The sequence below is a fragment of the Besnoitia besnoiti genome, assembly GCF_002563875.1.
Source record: "Besnoitia besnoiti strain Bb-Ger1 chromosome Unknown contig00007, whole genome shotgun sequence".
Lineage (NCBI taxonomy): Eukaryota > Apicomplexa > Conoidasida > Eucoccidiorida > Sarcocystidae > Besnoitia > Besnoitia besnoiti.
The window spans coordinates 2957079-2976545 of record NW_021703915.1 but is presented as its reverse complement, the minus strand read 5'-3'; the positions used below and the strand labels follow the sequence as shown (position 1 = coordinate 2976545).

The window sequence follows — 19467 nt, the reverse complement described above, 5'->3', positions numbered from 1 at the left end:
ACCTGATTCTTCCGGTTTCGCTATTCAAAATGTGACCCTTTCCGCCCACTTCTACGTGCCGCTTTTCGAGATAACCGTGGACTATGCACATCCGTATAAGCAGCTGTGATCAGGGCTGTCATCGAGGAGCCTCAAAAAATATGGCATCTTCGCACGACAGATCTCAACCCCGCGGTCCAATAGACCAGCGGTGAACTGAGTACGCGAGCACGAATACAGCGATTCGCCCCCACTCGGCAGCATCATGGCATCTTCGAGCAATCCGGTCAGCGAACTGACGTGGGAGCAACTTTACCCTTCACAAAACCGCATACTGTAGGGAATAGAGTGGATCCGTCTGCCTGCGGGTGGCAACGTGAATGCTGCTGCGAGCGTGCGTGTTCCATGGCCGTTGCCGAATCAGCGTCTTGAGACAAAGCTGCTCCACATCGCCGACAGTCGAAAGCAGCTTTCTTCGCGCCAAGTCTGGGCTTTTCCCGCTTGACAAACCGTTACAAAGGCGGATGGTACTGTGCGGGCCGCTACTGCATTGTAACCCATGGCTCCTCCGCTTCGCATATGCGCTAGGTCCCCGCTGATGCGAGAAAAATGCATCACTGCGGTAAGTTGGAAATCAAGGTAGAGCGACATGAGAAATGGAAAGGATAGTGCCAGCCGAAACGGTGAAGGGTGGCGATATTGTGGAGAATTGTGGAGGAGGAGGGCGGTTCAAAGGACCTCGCATATTTGTGAGCGGCTCGGGAAAACTCTGTTTTTGGGGGGCGGCCATGTTTGCGGATAGTGGGGCATAAGTTCCGCTTGACTTGGGGCGGTCTGGAAGTAATGGTCCACCAAGATGCTAGACCCCGAACTGAGATCAGCGTGGTTTTCTCTTGGCAAAGTCACACTCACACGGCCAGTCGACTTTTTGTATCATCTCTGTAGCTGCGGTGCCTAGAGCCTTCGCAGGGCTGTGATATCTTTTCTTCGCTTACAAGCCTCGCCGATGATCAGTCGTGTCGCCTCACCACCATGGTGGCTGTGTTCCGCTAAAGAGCGGCGACTCATGAATCCATGGAATATATAGGTTCACATACCGGCGGGCGAGATGTCTGGCAGCGTTGGCACTTCGTCAGAGGAGGAGAAATTCTCCCCCATGACAAACAGCCACCCAGTTGACTCTCCAGCTGTGAAGAACTGCTCGTCTAGTGACGATTTAGTTGAGGCCGACGGTTTCCGTAAGAAAGGCCAAATATGCTCACGTTTGATAAACGTGCTGAAAGGACGAGGAGCAGAAAACGACGTCTTAGCGAGCCGCGCTCGGGCAGTGCTTATTGTTGGTCTAGTTTCTCTCTTGGTGGCCGCGGCATGCGCTGCACTATCCATCGTGACTGCTTACAGAAGAGAGCTGTACGCGTACGGGGTTCTAGAGCTCCTTCTTGCCGGTCTGGTTCTATTCTTTGCATGCCAAGCCAGCCTCTACCAAGGTACTGACTGCTGGAAAAGCATATGTACACTGTTTAAAGAACGAGAGCGCCACGCGAGATCTCGACAATAGCTGTTTCACGAGCACCTCTCCGATAGAGATAAGTGACTGTCTTCCATCATTTTGGATCCGAGGTCACAGCAAATCGAAGAAAACATATTTTTTAAGACATTAGAAGCAATACTCGGACATTGTACTATGCGGGCCACCTACCCGTCAGTTAGAAGCATCCAAGGTAGTCCTCCAACAGGGAGTCCTGAAGGTGCAAGTAGAAGCAGCTGCTGGCGCGTAGACTGGGGAAGGTACTGGACCATCATCCAGTGTGACAGCGGACACGACCCGCGCATCTGAAGCGCTCATACAAGCGTCACCTCTTCTGCTTTTCTGCGCTCTGTACGAGCTTTCATTTGGCATCCTTTCAAACTCGACAGAACAGCTGCGACTTTCCATTGCCTGCGTGTGCAGATCCGGCTCACAGTCTGCTCTTTGCGGCCTCGTCTCTGTGCATGGCCTTTCTGCAACTCATCTGGATCGCCTTCGGCGCTTACACAGTGATCACCGTCGAGGAAGAAATAAGCCGTGTGGATGACACCGGCGCAGATCCAGCAGATCTGCTTGTGTATGCCACCCTCCGAATTCTGCAGTGTCTCTTGGCCGCCATCGCACTGCTCTCCTATATCATCAGTGCTTGTGTTGGATTTCGACTAAGAGAGTTTCAACTCCAGCCTCCCATCGTCATCGTGGCAGCAAAACAAGAACACCGCAAAACTGTTCGCTTGGAGCCTCCGTTTGAGGTAAGTCCACCAGCACCCATGTATCTGAAAACGCGATTGGCTTCTTGATTGTTTGCTGCAAGGCTAATCGTAGGAGTGGCTTGACGTAGACCGTAAGAGTGATTTTCCCACTTTCGGGGGGAAACTTTTCCTCAGTGCCGGCCATTTAACATTACCAGTACGTCATTGGATTCGGTTTCTTTAGTAGGGGCGATGCGCAAATGTGTGTAATAGAAAGCGAAGCTGTGCCCGTACTGCAATGGGCAAGCTTGCGGCATATCTATGGTGCTGCAGCGACGATCAGCGCTGGCGGAAATCTTTGCCATACTTCTTGTCACGCTATGCTAAAGAACCTCGGAAAAAATTGTCAACAGCCGGAAAGTCTGTTCTGCCTTGCATGCCATGTGAACGCAGGCCTCCGGCAACGACATTCCGGTGACGACTTCCTCGAGGACCTCCTAGCCTCTTTGACCGACTTCGTAATGACAGCAACAGCAAGCTTGCAGAAGACAAGCAGTGACTGAGAGCTACCATCAGAGAGCGGCCTGACTGACCCGTGTATCTAAGCAGCTTTGTCGTGCCCAAACTACACAGAACACACTATCATTTCCTACTCACTTTCCATGCACGCGTTTCACAGTCGCTCGTCCGACTAGTTTGCTACCGTTTTACTCTCGCTGTGTTAAGACACGTACATTTTGCCAACTTCGTCAGAGAGGGCTGGAGCGTGAAGTGTGCCGGTGCGGCTGCACGAAGAACGTTCCCCCTTAATCGTATCAGCGTTCTCAAATTTCTGCGGCACATGCTATCGGGAGTCTGGGCAGGTCTAGGAGCAAGTATACTCTGCAGCTACTGCCATCACCGGTCTTCCGACCGTGTCCGCTGGCGGCTGGACTCCCAGAATGACTTGTTGGCGCAAGCTAACGAGTCTTCTCTGTTCCGCCCACTGTAATGCATTTCCAGTCGGTACCTGCACTTACTCAGCGTGATACAGTACGAGGCGCTCCGCTTCGGCTGAGAGGCACCAGACGACAGACAGACTCCCCGGTGATCCCACCGGCGATACCGAATATCTGCTCTTCATGGGATGAGCACGGCCAGCACACCAGAGTACTGTTTCTGCTGATAAACGTGAATTAAGAGGGGTTCACGACGGCTTCAGGACTGGCGCGGTACCGAGAGTCTTCGCGCTCCGGCACCCGTGCGCGCGAAATGCGTTTTGTCAGCGTCGTGGGCAGCCGCGCTACACGAGAGCTGCAAGAGTCCACAGCCACTCCACTGGTGATTTCGAAACAAGGAATTTTACTGTGGACCAAATCAACCCAAGATGGAGCGTAGGCCGAGATAGTAGCTGCTACGTGCTCCGCAGGTACGGCAACCAAGTAAGTCTCTTTGTTGTTAACATGTGGTCGACCGTGTCTTTTTACCGGTATGCTTTCATTCGAATTGATCGCACAGACACTTACCGTCCTCCAAGCATACAATATGAATGGAATCCAGGTAGGTCATCGGAAGCGATGAAGCAGAATTCCGAAGAACAATACAATATTATAAGAAGAGAATCTAGATGTAGCACTACCATGCCGCTACCACGAGCCGAATGCCTGGATAGCCGCGTAGTGTGGCCCTGCTCTAGGAACTCGTATCACTTTCCTCTTGGAAGGCAGTATCACAGTATATTGATGTTGCGCCGACGTTGCGCCTTGAAAAAGCCAGTTAGGGTGTATTCCAGTGACGCTCCCCTCCGGCATCTTTCGATGCTTTTGAGGACAAAAGATATATCGATGCATCAGTTGGCACCATGTCCCTCTGTAGTGCGACTCGCCTGTTAGTGGATATAGTTCCGCGAAGTGGTGCAACGAAGCACATAGAAAGTTGGTTTTCCTCTGAATCTCGATTGAGACAAGGCTTAGGAAGTGTCTGGAAGCTCCGTATATTCGGGCAGCCCCGGACGTCGCGCCCTCCGGCTCTCTCGTTTGCCATCCGAACATTAAGTATCCGGTTAAACACAGAAAGAAACTAAACGCCTTCACGAGAAACGTTTCTTGTTTTTGTGGTTGGCGCATGCTGTGTTCGGACGGCCGCCATCGGGTAGGGAAACGGGGGTAGTTTTTTATCTTGACAGCTTGCACGCTGCCTTCTCTTTTTGCGATACTGCGCGCCCGCGTCTTTGTTTTCTCCCACCTTGTTTTCGAGGATTGCCTCTCGTCGCTGTCCTGTCGCGCCTCTGTCGAAACTCCGTCCTCTTCCTCTCAAAAGCGCCCCTTCTCCCTTTTTCTCGTCTGTATTTTTCCGCGAATCTTCGCGCGTTCTGACGGAAGGTCACGCAGCCGACAGCGGCTTTCCCCACACCTCGTTTTTTCTTTTTTAGTCAACTGGAACCAGCTTCGCCTCTTCGCATCTTCCTCTTTCTCTCTCCGTAAGTGTATCTCCTGTACGTTCTGGCTGTTTTTGATTTGCTGTTGTTGCTTTTCTCGTCTGAGAAGGAGTATCTTCCGCGCCTTTTTCGGTCGTATCCCCTTCGGCGTACGCACATTGGAAGTGCTACGCTGTGCAGTCTGCCCGACTTCTTCTTCACCTGCAGTTTTCTCTTTTAGCACAGAGGGAGGGTTTGACCGAGGGAAAGGTTGCACACTTTCTGTTTGAAACTCATCTCGTTGTCTTTCACAATGGAGGCTACAAACGGTGTGGCGGCCCCCCAGGCGGGAGGCATGGCTGCGGTGCCGAAGGCAGACTTGGGTGACTGCAGATTCTATGAGGAGCGTTTCCCCGATGTGGAAGATTTGGTTATGGTCAAAGTCAACCGAATTGCCGACCTCGGCGCCTACGTCAGCCTTCTCGAGTACAACAACATGGAGGGTATGATTCTCATGAGTGAACTGAGCAAGCGACGATTCCGTAGTGTCAACAAACTCATTCGCGTTGGACGCCACGAGGTCGTCATGGTTCTTCGCGTTGATCCCAAGAAGGGATACATCGACTTGAGCAAGAGACGGTAAGCACATGGAGACAAGGCCACCAACGCCTATTACTCTCCTCCGCGAACGGCCAGGGGTGGAGCCGACCCGTCGTTCGATATTCGGCACTCTTCCTGAAAGGCGGCAAACGCCATTGAAAAAGGGGAGCATGCACTGGACGGATGGCCTTTCCGGACCAGCTTTCATTCTCAGCAAGTGATCCCCATGAATCGGTGGATTCGTTTTTTTGTGGTCTTCCTCGATATTGATGCGCTCGAAGTGACTCTGATTTTCGCGTTTTTACGGAACGCTTCTGTTTACCGTTGAAAAGCGCTGGAACATACTCCTTGCTGAGTCGCCCAGGCCTCTGACTTCCCGCTCGCGACCATACAGCTGTCTCCGACGAGAGCCGACAGGCGTCGCGTCACGACTGTGAGGACGTTGGTCTCTGCAATTGCCTACTTTCGCTGTCGTCGCTTGCATGCGATGCGCGTTTCGGATGTGTATACAGTGTGAGCCCCGAAGATATCGTCAAGTGTGAAGAGAAGTTCAGCAAGTCCAAAAAGGTGCATCAGACTGTCCGCCACGTCGCGCAGAAGCACGGCATGAAGGTTGATGACCTGAACCGTTCCGTCATCTGGCCGCTGTACCGAAAGTACGGCCACGCGCTTGACGCCTTGAAGGTACGTGCTGAAACGTGGACAGGAAGCGATGCTTAGAACGCCCCAAACAATGGAGCGCGCGCAATGCTGTAGCGTCAGAGCGGCGACTGCAGTGCAGGTGCTCCATCTGTGCACACGTGGCTTTCTTCCTCTCCGTGTTTCCTCACTTCCTTGCATTGCGCATGCGTGCGCGCCTCCTCGCGGAGTGTCTGACACCTCGCGGTTGGCTGCGCTGCTGCGTCCATAGGACGAGAGGGTCAATGAGAGGAGAAACTGCGCAGGGGATGCTCTGTCTCTCCTCACTTTTCTTCGCTTGCGATAAGCGGATGAGAGTGCAGTGGATCGAATGTCTGGCGTCTCGAGAACTGGCGGAAAGTCACGCTGTTATCTCGCAGTTGCCCTGAACGGTCTGTACATACACCTGAACAAGCTGTCTGTATACGTCGCGGGGGGAGGGGGGAGGGCAACAACAACGCGTCGCTCAAGCTTGACACACGGTGGGATTTCGTAAGGTTTGGTGAATTTCTGTTCCCCTTTCTCTCGCCATCTCTGAGGATATCCTTGCTCTGTGGAGGGTCGTACTTTCTTTCGCATCTGCATAAACCATTCGTACGCTGTACCTCGTCAGCGTTGACGTGTTAGGGCTCCGGCTGTCTCTCTCCGTTTTTCTTGCGTTTCTGTTGCCAGTTTGCTCCCTCCCGTGTTTCTCTCAGCCGCTCGACTTGCGTGCACGGCGGCGCCTCCGTCGCCTGTGCTGCAGTCTCCTCGGCTCGAGGGCGTCAATTCGGGGGAGATACCAACTTTGCTTCTTTCTCTCTTTACGGGAGAGGGGAGAGAAGAGGACTGTGTCCGCGGGGTTGCGATGTCTGGCGCTGCGCCAGCGAGACTCGCCTTCAAGTTGGTACAGCGTCCTGAGCACTCCGAACACGCCCTGCCTTCTAGCTTACGCGGTTTTGGCTCGCGAGTCGCGGCTGATGGGGGGGAGGGGGGAGGCACCGCTTTGCTAAATATTTTCTCGAGTTCGTGCGCGTGACTTTCGGGACTCGGTAATCGCCGCGTGGCCTCTGAAGACTGGACTCGGGTTTTTGGTGCCACTTTTCCCTGCTCACAGGAGGCGGCCATGCGCCCAGACGAAGTTTTCGCAGGCCTCGAAGTCGATGAAGAGGTCCGGAAGTCGCTCATTCAAGACATCCAGTTGCGTCTCGCGCCCCAGGCTCTCAAACTGCGGTAAGCAGATAAGAACTTACAACCCAGGCGGCTCAGCGGCGCTCGGGTCTTCACGCGTGTATCTATGCGTGTGCACATCCCATATATATTGATATTCATGTAAAGGTGAAAGTTTGTCGAAGGAGAAGAGCGTACGTCCCGGGTGGTCGATGCGCCCACACGAGCTGCGAACCTGCTTCAGGGGAGGGGGCTGGGGAGGCCTGCGTTCCGTCCGTACCTGCGTGCAGACATGCACGCACAGGCCAGGATCTCCCAGCCGCCAGCTACAGATGTGCCTCTCTGCTGCGTCGGAGGGGCCCTTCGTGCATGACGCTTGGGAGTCCTCGGGTGAGTTCGGGTTGGGAACTGTGGACCTACATGGCGTCCTGCTTCCTCTGGTGCTGCGCGGTGTCTGTTTTCAGCGCGCGCGTGGATGTGTGGTGCTTCGGCAAGGATGGCATCGACGCCGTGAAGGCTGCGCTGCAGGCTGGACAAGAAGTCGGCGACAAGGAGGTGAGGTAGCCAGGCCATGCACCACTGGCCGTCTCTCTTATCTGTCTTGCTTTTTCTCGCGATCCTGCATATTGGTTCGCACTCCAGGGGTCGCGTCTCGCACGTGACAGCCGCGAATCGCGCTGCGTGGTTTAGCCATTTCCTCTTGTCTGCGAAGCCGGCCTCGGGGCTTGACTTGCGCGGCTAGGCGAGGCTTTCTCAAGCGCCTGCCGCGGCGAGCGCGCCTCTGTTTTCAGGTGACTATCAACATCAAGCTTATTGCGCCTCCGCAGTACGTTGTCGTCACGTCGTGCTACGATAAGGAACTCGGCATGAGGAAAATCGAAGAGGTAAATACATGGCCATACATATATTTTTGTATGTACATGTGTATTTATGTGTCTGTGTGTATATCTCTATGTATATTCAATGCGCGTGCAGGCGCAGACGACAGGATCCACATGCACTTTATGCTTGAGTATAAGGAGGATGTGGAAAGAGCCGCTGTCCGCTGAGACAGCAGCGCGTGACTCGACTGTTCTGTTTGCCTCCAGGCGATGAAGGCGATCAGCGACAAGATCAAGAGCGCCAGCGGAGGCGACTTCAAGCAGCAGGGGGAGGTAAGTCCTATAGATATATGGATATATTACGTATGGATGATGTAAGTATGCATGCATTTTGCTGTCAGAGGTCGAAGTAGAAATATTGGCCTCGTGCGACGTGCAGATGTAAACCTGCCTGGACCTCGGCCGATCAACTGGCACGCATTTTTTCTATGTACAGTGTACACGTAGAAACAGAAAACATATATTTCTAGACTCATATGGACTTCCGCTTTTCGAGGCAGGTCTTTGTGGGGTGACTTTGCGTTTGTGGAGCTGCGCGAAAACGGCAACAGAGGACGTTGGCATGTGTGGCGTTTATACTCAGATTGTCGTCATGGGAGGCGAAGAGGAGAGACGGTTGGAAGAGCTCCTGGAGGAGGTAAGCCGTTTTTCAGCCTCGTCGTGCCGTGTCTGCCGGCGACTTGCGGATGGTCGTTCTCTCTTTCTTGTCCTCTCTTCCGCGTCACCACGCGAGGCGTTGCCTGCCTGTCACAAGCGCTGCGGGAAAAGTGCGTGCCGTGCGCATGGTTATGCGCATTATCCGGGCGCAGCTGCCCGCATTCCGTTTGCTCAGCTTTCCAAGTCCTCTTTTCTTCTGGTGGCTGCAACCGCCTCTCATTTCGTGATACCTCTTTCTGCGCATCTGTGTAGCTATATCTGTGTGTATACATATATATTTGCATGGGGAGTGCAGGCCATGTATGTGTCTCGTGTCGCCCGTGTGTGCGTGATCTCAGGCCGACGAAGACGACAGCAGCGAGGAAGAGGAAGAAGAGGATGAGGGAATGGGTCGCGTCGAGGGCGACATCCCTGAAGACGAGCTCGAGGACGACGACGAAGAGGATGAGAAGGCAGGCGATGACAAGGCGTAAACTGTCCCTCGGGCGCGCGCGAAGGCGCGAGTTCGTAAAGAGGAGGTCTCGCGACAGCTGCCGTCTCTCTGCGCTTCAACGGGTGATGTATGAAGGTTGCGAGCCGTGCGGAGACTCTGCGTCACAGACTCGAGGAAGGACGCGAGTCGCCTCTATTAAGGGAGCGCGGCTGTCTAGAGGGACTAGACGACCTTGCGGCAGCAGGCGCGCGAAACGCACAAAGGGTGGAAAGATAGCTGGAATGGCCACGAGAATAGAGAGGGAAGGGAGGGTTGAGAGGAGAACGGTAGCTTCCGCGCGAGAGGGCGAAGAAGAGAGAGAGGAGAGAGGGCTGCGGGGAGGCGGCTCTCTCGGGGCTTGAAGAGGCGGCATGTGTCTGCAGAGGGCCCGGGAAGCCTAGGTTTTTCTCCATTCGGATGGGGTGCCTCGGAGAGACGAAGGCACACGTGAGGTGATGAATCAGCGGAGCGAGGATCGCTTGGGATCAATTTTTCCTCGATGCATGCTGTACTTGTGTGCGTACGTATCATATTTGTGGCCCTGTATTGATGTTCACACCTCCTAGTCATGTTGAAGACGCTTCAGAAGCTCTTGATTTTTTCTTCTCTTGTGCGGACTTTACTTGTTTCTCGAGCTTTTGTTTTTTCTTCTTACCTGAGTTTTTTCCTTCGCGGTCGTCCCTCGCTGAGCACTCTGTCTCTGTCGCGCGCGCTTGTCTCCCGTCGCTGCTGCTCGGCGCCCGCTCTCGCCTTTCGTCGCCTGCAGTCAAGCGAGGCGTCTTCGCGCGTTTTGTTTCGTTTATTAGCTGCCTCCTCGCACGTTGTGTGCAACTTCGTGCGATGCCTCGCTGTCTTCTCTGCGGTGATGACCTGCGAACAGGAGTCTGCTCAGTGATGGTGCATAACCGCGCGCCATGTGCATGTAATCGCTCCAAGTATGCAGGTCTGCATACGTGTTGAGAGGGCCTTTTCGCCTCTGCGTAGAAGGGGTCGAGACTTTCGTTTGTATCGAGTGACGTGCCTTGTATTAGATTCTCTGCGGTTGGACATACCGGGACGCTTAGTAAGACCCTTCAGCGTTAGGGAGCGTGGCAGTCGGCCGCGCAGGTCAACTGCGCCGGACGAGGGGCGATTCCAACTGCGTTCACGTGGCGCCTCCCTCAGCCTTCTCTTTGAGCGAGGGTGGCGGCGAAACTTGGGAAGGGCGGCCTGCGGACTTCTACATGCCCGTACACGTCGCAGGCGTGCAGTGGACCGACTCGAGAGCAGCCAAGACACGTGCCATGATCTCCTCCTGTCTCTCCCTGCGTCGCTGCGTGGCGAGCACAAAGCCGTGAGAAAGTGACCGTCTATAAGCCGCGCTCAACGGGGTAGCAGTCTCCTTGCAGGGATTGCAGAACACGGGCGGACATACACGCATTGGGGCGGGGGGGGGGGGGGGGGGGGGGGGGGGGGGGGAACTTCCAGCCATGGGCCGGACCCACATACCTCCCTCAGTAGCCTGTGGAGGGTAACCGCGAGTGAAGCGGTGGTCTCCACTGCAGCGGGCGCTGAATTCTGGATAGGACCGAGCTGATCTCAAGATGCCGCAGGTTTCGCAATCTGTGCAAAAGTTGAGAACTACGTACTCCGGATGCGCCGCCAGTGCAGTCGTTTCCAACTATTCAGCGGCCACTACTTGTTTGAGGCACGTCGTTCAGCGGAGCTGCATCCTTTCCGTACCGTTCTGGCTGTCGCGAGCATGTCCATGTCACTCGAGGTTTGTTGAGGAAAAGAAGTTCTTAGGGCGAGAAGTCCTTCCCGAAGGGTGCGGGGTGGACTTCCAGAGGAGAGGAAAGAAGCGGGAGCTTTTTTCTTTGTACGTATCTCAACTGCACGGGCACCCCAAAACCAGTTAAACCTGCTCACTTTGACAGCGAAGACGATGAGACGTCGGGTGCATCTTGGCACCCATATAAAACGGAACAAAGTAGCGTAGTTTCTCCCAGGACATGAACGCCGAGTGAGTGGTTCAATAATTCGTGGCCTTTGATGTACCGGGTACACGTGGAAAACCGCACTAATGAGTGCTGCGGGAGAGGGAACCCCCCGGAACGAAGCCAGAGAGACAGGGGCTTGTGCGCGGAGATCAAGCTAGAAGTCTTAGGTCTCTCGTTTGTACGCCTCACCATGCGCAGTGCCGACGGCAAGAGTTCACCCATGTCGCACTGCGCGAGCGACTGTCAATTCGACGTGTCAGCAGAGCATTGGGCCTGAACACGCACAAGCACCGGGACCACGGCATTGCAGCACTCTCAATCAGGTTCTGGTGCGGTATTAGTTCTGACACGCTAGCGTAGATTCACCTCCGGGAAACTATCGTTATCGCTCTCGCCGCCATGCGGAGACGAGCCTGTCGACGATCTGTCTCTCATTGCAACATACCCTCCGCCATTTGGCTGTTCATCCTCGTGCCCTGACTGTTGTTCGACTCTGTCGTGCTTCTTCTCTGGCCCAGAGGACTCTGCCTCGCGGCCAGTTTTCGCTCCAGCTTTCCCGCCGTGTCGCCGGTTCCTCTCAATAGGGAGAGGGGCCGACCGATATATGCGCATCTTTGACCGTCACGCGCGAGGGGGCAGGCCAAAGAAATGTTTGCTGTGGGCTGGTGCGAGATGGCGTCGACAAAAGCAAGAGGTCAGCCACGCCTTTTACCATTGTTCACGGCCGCACTGTAAGCGCGAGGCCAAGGCGGTGCCAGGAACGCTTTCACAGGTAGCAGAGAAAGAGTCTCCTGAGAATTCGACGAGAGGGAAGTACTGGTTGGATCCTTTAACAGACCCCGGCGTGTCCCCGCGTCCCTCGCAGTGTCAAAAACAAATGCAAATGAAACATATGCAGAACACCTGAGAGGAGGAAGCGAAGAGGCAGTCCAGTGCGACCCGGAAACACGCAAGGAGGGGATTACAAGAGCAGCAGAGAAAGAACGCCGTGGAACTCTTCCGCTCAGGATAGAGAACGATCAAGGTGCCGTCGACAAAAGTATTCCCTATCAGAGCTCTCTGAACCTGCTGCAGCCACCGCTCCGTCGTAGAAGATTGGTCGCGTAACTGCCGGAGTCGCAGCTTCAGTCCTACCGAGAAATCGTCACGCCTCCACCACGGCCCATCTAGGGTGCCCTGAAAAAATGGGGCGGCCGCTGTCACTGGGACACGCCTGGAGGGCGGCCTGCGCAGGGAGGACGGGCTCCACAGTCGACCAACGCCCGCCTGTTGTAAAACCCCGGTGGATGCCACTCATACGCTACTAGCCACCCACACATCACTGCCTCTCAAACAACATAACTTGCACGTTGAAGACTAGACGCATAGAACTGCTATATACAATATGTATATGTAACTCATTACATATACATATATATAGTTTCTTGAAAGGCCTCACTGCGGCACTGCTATCCACGCCTACGTCGAGCGGGTCTTGGAAATACGCCCAGGTTTGGGCAACACGCTGTGCTGAATCGAGCACCACTCTTTGCCGTGTGTATATGTGGATGTAAAAAATCTGCTACATATATATATATATATATATATATATATATATATATATATATATATATACTGACGAGCTCATCCTTAGAGTGTGCGAACATTGCCATAAGCGTTAAATCCCGCTGTACAGTCTGCGAAATTTTCCTTGTTGAGCGACCGTGACCAGCTATGTGCTTTTTCGACGTGCTTCCCCGGTTTTCGTTCGAAGGCTGAAACGAATACAGACTTGGTGAGGAGCTCTTCTGCAGTTGTCTCTGCATTCTAATCGGTTTGCACGAGCCATGGTGAGCACCGCGAAGAAACGGCTGAACACGGCGTCATGGGCCCCGCCTGGGTTAAGTCGACGGAAGCCTGAATCATCTTCGCTAGTCAGAAGACTCGAGAATGAAGCCCGCGCAGCAAGGAAGAACGGTGACGCTGTCTCGCACAAGGAACAATATACCTATCCATACATTCTTTATACAGCAGATGAACATATATGCTTATATACATATATACGTCACTTGTTGTGGGCATGACCAGTGCAGTCTTTTTCTCTTTACGTCTGTGGAAATTCATATGCACATGCGGCTCAGAGGTACGGCTGCTGCTGAAGCAGCAGCGACTCCAACAGCTTTTTGGTGGCTCGTCTGCGGCCTTGTTCCGCTTCGGAAAACGGCGTCTGAGGCTTCAGCGCCTCAGCTTCTTTCAGCGCTGTTCGAATTTCATCGAAGTCTTCGTCTTTGAAAGGTAGGGGAGACAGAACGGGTCTCCGTTTTTTCCTCGCTTCAGGTTTTTCGGTTCCCGAACGAGAGTTCTCTTTTTCGTGCGGCGCAAGCAGGTCCTCCTGGACCGGTCTGCCACCCACACGCTCTTGTGGCATCAATGGTGCGTCTTGTGCGTTTGTTTCGCGGGCGTTCGCCGCAATGATCGCTTGGTTTTCTCCCCATCTCTGTGCGCTCCCGTCTCGCTGAGCTTCGTTGTCTTCTCTGCTCGTTTCTTCTTCACGTCGCTCCGCTTCCTCCGCTCCTGTGGGTCTTCTCCGCTCCCAAGGCTCCGCATTCTCTTTCCTCCCCTCCCCTTCGGCGGCGTCTTCGTGCCCTAGAAGGAGCGGCAGCTCTTCGAAGCTCTCGATTCTCCGCAGCCCACATGTGCAGGTGTCCGGCGAGCCGTGTTCATCGAAACCAGCCAGGTCCTGCCTCAAACTGAGGGCGTGATCAACGCATTGCTGCTGCTTCATCTCACAAATGTCGCGTTTCAATGCCATCATCAATACCCTCTCTGGTGTGCCCACCTCCTCATCCTCGCTGTCAGAAGCAGCCGAGGTCTCTTCTCTGGGATTCCCACGCTCGGGCATCTCCTCAAGGGCGACCGGGTCCTGCTCGGCGCTTCTGGTCTGTGCAGCGCGGCCTCCCTGCCCCCTGTCAGGCACTGCCTTGCCTTCCGTGCGGCCTGGCGGCCCTGCCTCTTCGCCTTCCTCCTCAGGTTCTCGCTTGCTCAGGCCCTTTTCAGAGTCTCTTTCAGCGGCGTCGGCGCTCTCCTCGCTCTGCAGCGGTTCCTCCCCCTCCTGGCATTCCGTGCTTGCGCTGCCCCGTCCCTGCTGCAGTCCGTTGGCTACAGCCTGCCGGTTGCTCGCTGCGCTCTTCTCTTCAGCGCTCGCGTCGCCTCTGTCTGCCGTTCGCCCTGGCGCCGGCGCGCGGACCACGCGGGAGAACGGCGGGGGGCAGCAAGTCTGGTGGGACGAAGCAGCGGACGCAGCGCCGCCACCTCCAGGCGAGGCCGATCGCTTCTCAGAGGGCTCCGAGTGTGGCTCCTCCTGCAGCGGAGCCAGCTGAAATGAAAGGCCCTCTGTTGGAGGCGACTGGCTCGATGACTGCGAAGCGGCGCGACTGTGCAGCGGCGACAAGAGATATGCAGACGAACACGCAAAAGGAAACGAGGACGACGTCGCCACAGACGCATGCACAGCGTCCTCGCTGCCTGGCGCTGGCAAAACGGCGAACGACCGCGAGGCGAGAGGGAACGACAGATCGGCTGCCTGGCGGCGCCTGTCCACACCTGGCGACGAAGACTCGCTCCACGCGGGGGATGGGGGAGAAGATGAGGCGGCAAAAGGCGAGTGCGGAGAAGGGAACTGAGAGGAGGACGAGGAGGGCAGGAGGGCAGAGGCCATGGAAACGGATGGGCTGCGGGAAGCGACGGAAGGCAGTCGAGAAGGGTTCAGGCCATCCGGTGGGGTTGGCTCCTGTGGCGCGCCCGCTGTCAAGCCCTGAAGGGCTTCTTTCTCGTAAGCAGCGCGAAATTCTCCAGGCCGCCGCGCTGCGTGCTCCTGAGCTCTCGCCGGCGACGCGAGCTGCGTTGACGCATCGTCTTCGCTTCTGCTACCTCCGTCGTCGTTTGCGCAGCGGATATGACCCTTGACCGCCCCTTTGTAGGTTTCATGCAGCTCCGTCAGCGGATCGTTCAAGAAGAACGACGACGACGCAGGTGGCGGAAACCGAGAGAGCGTGTGCGAGGGAGCCAAGCCCTCCCGCGAAGAAGGGGCGGAACGGCCAGCAGGTGGAAGGGGCGAAGCTGCGGGGAGAGGGAAGAGTTGCGTGATTCGCGCATGGCCACTAGCTTCTGCGAGCGGCGAATCGCCGACCAGCAACTGGGAGACGAGATTCCTCAGAGGATGAGTATCTGTTTGCGTGAGGAGGCGAAACTGGTGGGCGAAGAAGAGAAAAAACTTGAAGCAGCGGTTGACATGTGCCAGGACATCGTGCGCACAGAGGAGATCCAAGTGATAATGGTAAATATGCGCGTAGCACCGAAAGACTCGCCGGCACATCCGCCTCGCAATATCCAAGAACCGTTTGCCCTCCGCGTCTGTTTGTTCCCCTGCTCGGTTAGCAGAGTAGACTGCCCGAAGAGAGGAATGCTCCGCCTCGCGCTCTGTCTGCTCGCGCGCGACGCGGCCCTGTTCCTGACCTCGAGGGAACAACAAACCTACGCTGGAAGAAGGAAAGAGGACGTAGGTTTTTCGTTCAGTCTCCAACCTACGCTCTGCCCCTTGGCGCCCCGCCTCACCGCGCCCTCCAGGCACTCCCCGCCCCTCTGGGTCCGGCGCCTGCGCACAGGGGGCGCCATCCTCCTCTTGGTTGAGGCTCCCCGCCGCAACCTTTTGCGCGCCGTCAGGTGCTAGCTCTGAACCGCGAGTCTCCGCTGAGTCTGCCTTCGCTTCCTCTCTCTCCCAGGGCCGCCGAGCTTCTTCGTGGGCTTCAAACCACGCAGGTCGGGTTTCGCGGCTTTTCTTCGGCGGATCGCGAAACAGCTGACCGCGGTGAACCTGGTCAACGCACCACGCGAGGACGGTCTCCATGTACTGGCGAGCGGTTTGTAGGCGCACAGGCCGCGACCGCGACGAGCCACGAGCCCCGGCCGACCCCGCACTGCCTCGGCATGTCGCGCCGCGTTCCGCTCCATGCTCCGCTCGCGGCCCGTAGCGCCTTGCCCTCTCCAGCCTCATCCCCCAGCCCAACTTAAGAGAGGGGATAAACGCGTCTGTGCCTTCCTCTGTGTCCTCGCGCCGGGGAGTCGGCGAGACGGCACGCGGGGCGCCGGCATTGTGGTGCCTGTGGAGGATGTCCCGAGCCTTGATGCACGAAGATGTCAACGCGCAAGTGAGGTCCTTTTCCACACGCCTGGCTTGCGCCCTTCCCTCGTGCTCCAGCCTCCTTTTGGACTGCTCCCCAGCTTCTTCTCTCATCCGGCAAGCCCAGCTGCACGCCTCTCCGCCACAGAGACTCCGTCGTCTCTCGCGAACTCGCCGCGTGCCTGGGGTGCGCAGGTTCGTTTCGCGAAGATGTGCCTCGTGCGCGAGCGGCAGCCGAGACAGCTCGCGCGTCACAAACGCGTCTTCTGAAGCCGCTGCGGAGAGGAGCCCGGTTCCGGGGTCCTGATGCAATGAGAACGAGCTGGCGCGTTGGCCAACCTGGCTGCCCGCGAGGGGTGAAACTCCAGCGGGAGCGGACTTGAGGACGAGGAAAAAGATGGAACCCGCTGCCATGACGGGACACGTACAGGCGTCCCAGACGCAAGTGAGGAGGAGCTGAAGATCCGCCAGACAGTTGGCTAGCTGGGTGGCGATCCATTCGTTTTCGTCAGCCAGAAATGGCGCTGCCGCCGCTTGCCGCAGGTGGAGGTTGTGGAGCGTCGCCGCGAGGACGCGCCGCGTCAGGTCCATGCACGATGGCGGCCAGTTGAAGGATCTCTGCAGCGACGAAGAAGATGACTGGGAGGAAACAGAAGTGGACAATGGCGCGCTAGAAGGAAAAGGACTGACAAGCGGCGGACAAAGCGCCGGAGGCACAACCGACTGGCCGTACACCGGAGGCGACGCCACGAGCGGTGCGACAGGTTCGGTGTCGAGGCGTGTGGAGCGCGATCCTGGGTCGCCTTCCGCAGGCGTCTTCTGGCCCCAAGATTGTAAGCCAGCGCTATCAAATCCTGACGCTGAAGAACTAGCGAACGGCAAGGAACTACACGCCGTTGCGTGGGAAGGCGCCAGATTGCTTCGAAGCAAGCTCGGGTTGCTCATGCCCTGACTTCTGCGACACGACGTCGCGTCCAGCTCCTGTGCTTCACCAGAGACTTGGGAAATTGAAGACAGCAGCGAGGGGGGGCCGGAAGACGCGAACGATCGACTGTGAGACGGAAAGCTCTCATCATACGGCCGTTCTTGCAGAGCATCGCATCCGCTTGGCTCCGAAGGCGACCCTGTGAACGACGACTGCGGGTTCGAAAGAGATGATAACGACTCACCTACACTGGAAACAGGTGTGGGGGCGGAGCTGGAAGCGGGAGGCGACTGGATCGCAGAAGAAGAAGATGAGGGTGGTGGAGAGGAAGCAGACGAAGACGAAGACGAAGGAGCAGACGGCTTGTTGGCTACCTTTTCAGGAGCGTCGAAGGAACTTCGCGATACCTCCTCCTCAGTACGAATTCCCCCGCTGTCGATGGTGTCCTCAACAGGATCGGAATCGACCCTTCCATGCGAAGCAGTAGGCGTTGACAGCCAGAGGGACGGCCTCGAGAAAGGCGACAAAGACACAGAAGCTGAGGGTGAGGCAGGGGAAAACACGGGGGTCAGGCACGGAGGCTTGCGGCGATCACGAGAATGCGATGCTGCAGGAGAGGACGAAGGCGTGTCAGAAGAGAAAAACAGCACTTTGTTCTTCCGCATGCTCACACGTTCCCGAGGGGCACTCAGTGCCTCGGCAAAGTACGCCATCGGGAAATCTGCCTTTTTTGGTGGCTTTGAAGGTGCTTGTTGTACACATCTTTCCCTCAGCTGAGCAGGCAAACGCGTCACACTGGAGACGGCTGCTTCACCCTTCTCCTGTTTCTCTTCCCCCACTTCACCTTCTGCATCAAGTGACCCCGCCCCCCTGCAACGAGTTCCGGCGGTTTGGGAGGCATTTCTGCTGCAGGAAGCATACTTGTGCGCACCCTCATCTTGCGGCGCCTGCCGCTGTGCCCTGACGACAAGGCCAGAAGGTTGTGGAGAATCAGTGTGCGTCATTAACAATCGAGATGCGGTGAGACAGAGAGGACGACGCGATCCTGACAAGAGCGGACGCAAGGCCTATGCCTTGACGGAGGAGCGCAAGACGCTCTGACTCGAGCGGAGATGTTTCCAACGAAGCGATGAGTCTACGTCTCCGTCCCTCATGCAGGATTAGAGGGCGAACGACGCCGTCCATCTCTAGTGTATCCGAGAGGCACGAAGGGAAACACGACGACAAACTGAAAGAAAACCCGATGTGGCACGCTGCTCTATTGTTGGCAACAATTTGAAGCGACTCCCCGCGTCGGACAGTCTCCACCAAAACGCCGAAAGATGGAATGATGATGGCGATTGTGCCTGTGCAGGGTATGCCACCAACAGAGACTATCTCGACTCTGTCTCATATGCCGAGTGCAGAAAATGGGAATCCCTCAAATGGAAGGTGAATACGGGAGAGGGATGATAATGATTGCTGGTGGATAATACATATCTGGGCTGCGTTATTCTCTGCCTGCCAGTGTCCTCTGATAAAGGAACTGGTAGCATATCCTCTGCTGTCGAGGTTTCCCAGCGGCGCGGGTTTCTGTTGGCGGTTGACCAGGTCAATCGCTTTTTGCAGTGCAGCAATATGAATCATCCACGCCACTTACACGTGCACGAATGACGAATATACACGCTAAAACGAGCGCAAGCTTGGGAAACAGGCTGCGGCTCACTATATCAGACAGAGTAAACTACTAGCAAAGCGATCGCTGCGCGAGTCACATCGATACAGCGTTAAAGTCATTGCCGTGTCGGTTCGTAGTGAGCCAGGGTGTCTGCCCAAAACACATTTGCAAATACCCATTGGTAATTAGGGTTTAGGGTTCACAGCTGGCGCGCAGACGTCGACAACTCGCCAGAAGTTGAGTCAGCCCCTAGGCTTGAAAATTGTCAGGGATCCATGTTTGAGAAGTGTAGCTGAGAATCCTAGTATCACGAGAGAGCTGCGTAACACTGCTCTCGTGGCGGGGACCAGATGACCGTTTTTGGCTTATGTATGTCAAAGAGGAAAGTGACGGAAGCGTGATAGCTCAAACATATGCATCGTAGCCCCAAGTCAAGCAAGCACGCCGCTGCACGAAACGGCAAGGAGAAGTTGTGCTGGGTTCACGTAATCGATCTAGCCAGCGGCAATGCGGTAAAAAGCTACGTGATACCGGGAACGTCAGGGCGACTAAGCGGCCTTGCCAAAAAACATGCGTATGATCTCCCCGTGGGACGCCCTCGTGTGGAGGATGCTGTCGATCTACTTTCGCGCAGTAGAGGACATCTCAAAGTCTGATGTTCACCGGATGTTACGTACAGAAGCTGGCATTTTCGCCTTGACAAACGGCATCTGAATA

General features: G+C 55.9%; 3 protein-coding genes across 3 annotated transcripts; 2 read left to right on the top strand and 1 right to left on the bottom strand.

Moving 5' to 3' along the window:
* Positions 1–1087: 1087 nt before the first annotated feature.
* BESB_074230 (uncharacterized protein) lies at positions 1088–2700 on the top strand (the record flags this gene model as incomplete). Its single annotated transcript, XM_029365796.1, has 3 exons — positions 1088–1466; positions 1931–2259; positions 2653–2700. 3 exons carry the CDS (start codon positions 1088–1090, stop codon positions 2698–2700), a joined length of 756 nt encoding a protein of 251 aa, XP_029218280.1.
* A 2207-nt stretch (positions 2701–4907) lies between these two features.
* On the top strand, positions 4908–9032 carry BESB_074220 (eukaryotic initiation factor-2, alpha subunit; the record flags this gene model as incomplete). The annotated part of the gene is made up of 8 exons (XM_029365795.1): positions 4908–5233; positions 5707–5878; positions 6969–7084; positions 7486–7576; positions 7813–7905; positions 8110–8175; positions 8486–8539; positions 8898–9032. The coding sequence occupies 8 exons, from the start codon at positions 4908–4910 to the stop codon at positions 9030–9032; spliced, it is 1053 nt and encodes a 350-aa protein (XP_029218279.1).
* A 4094-nt stretch (positions 9033–13126) lies between these two features.
* BESB_074210 (uncharacterized protein) lies at positions 13127–18097 on the bottom strand (the record flags this gene model as incomplete). The annotated part of the gene is made up of 1 exon (XM_029365794.1): positions 13127–18097. One exon carries the CDS (start codon positions 18095–18097, stop codon positions 13127–13129), a length of 4971 nt encoding a protein of 1656 aa, XP_029218278.1.
* Positions 18098–19467: the final 1370 nt, after the last annotated feature.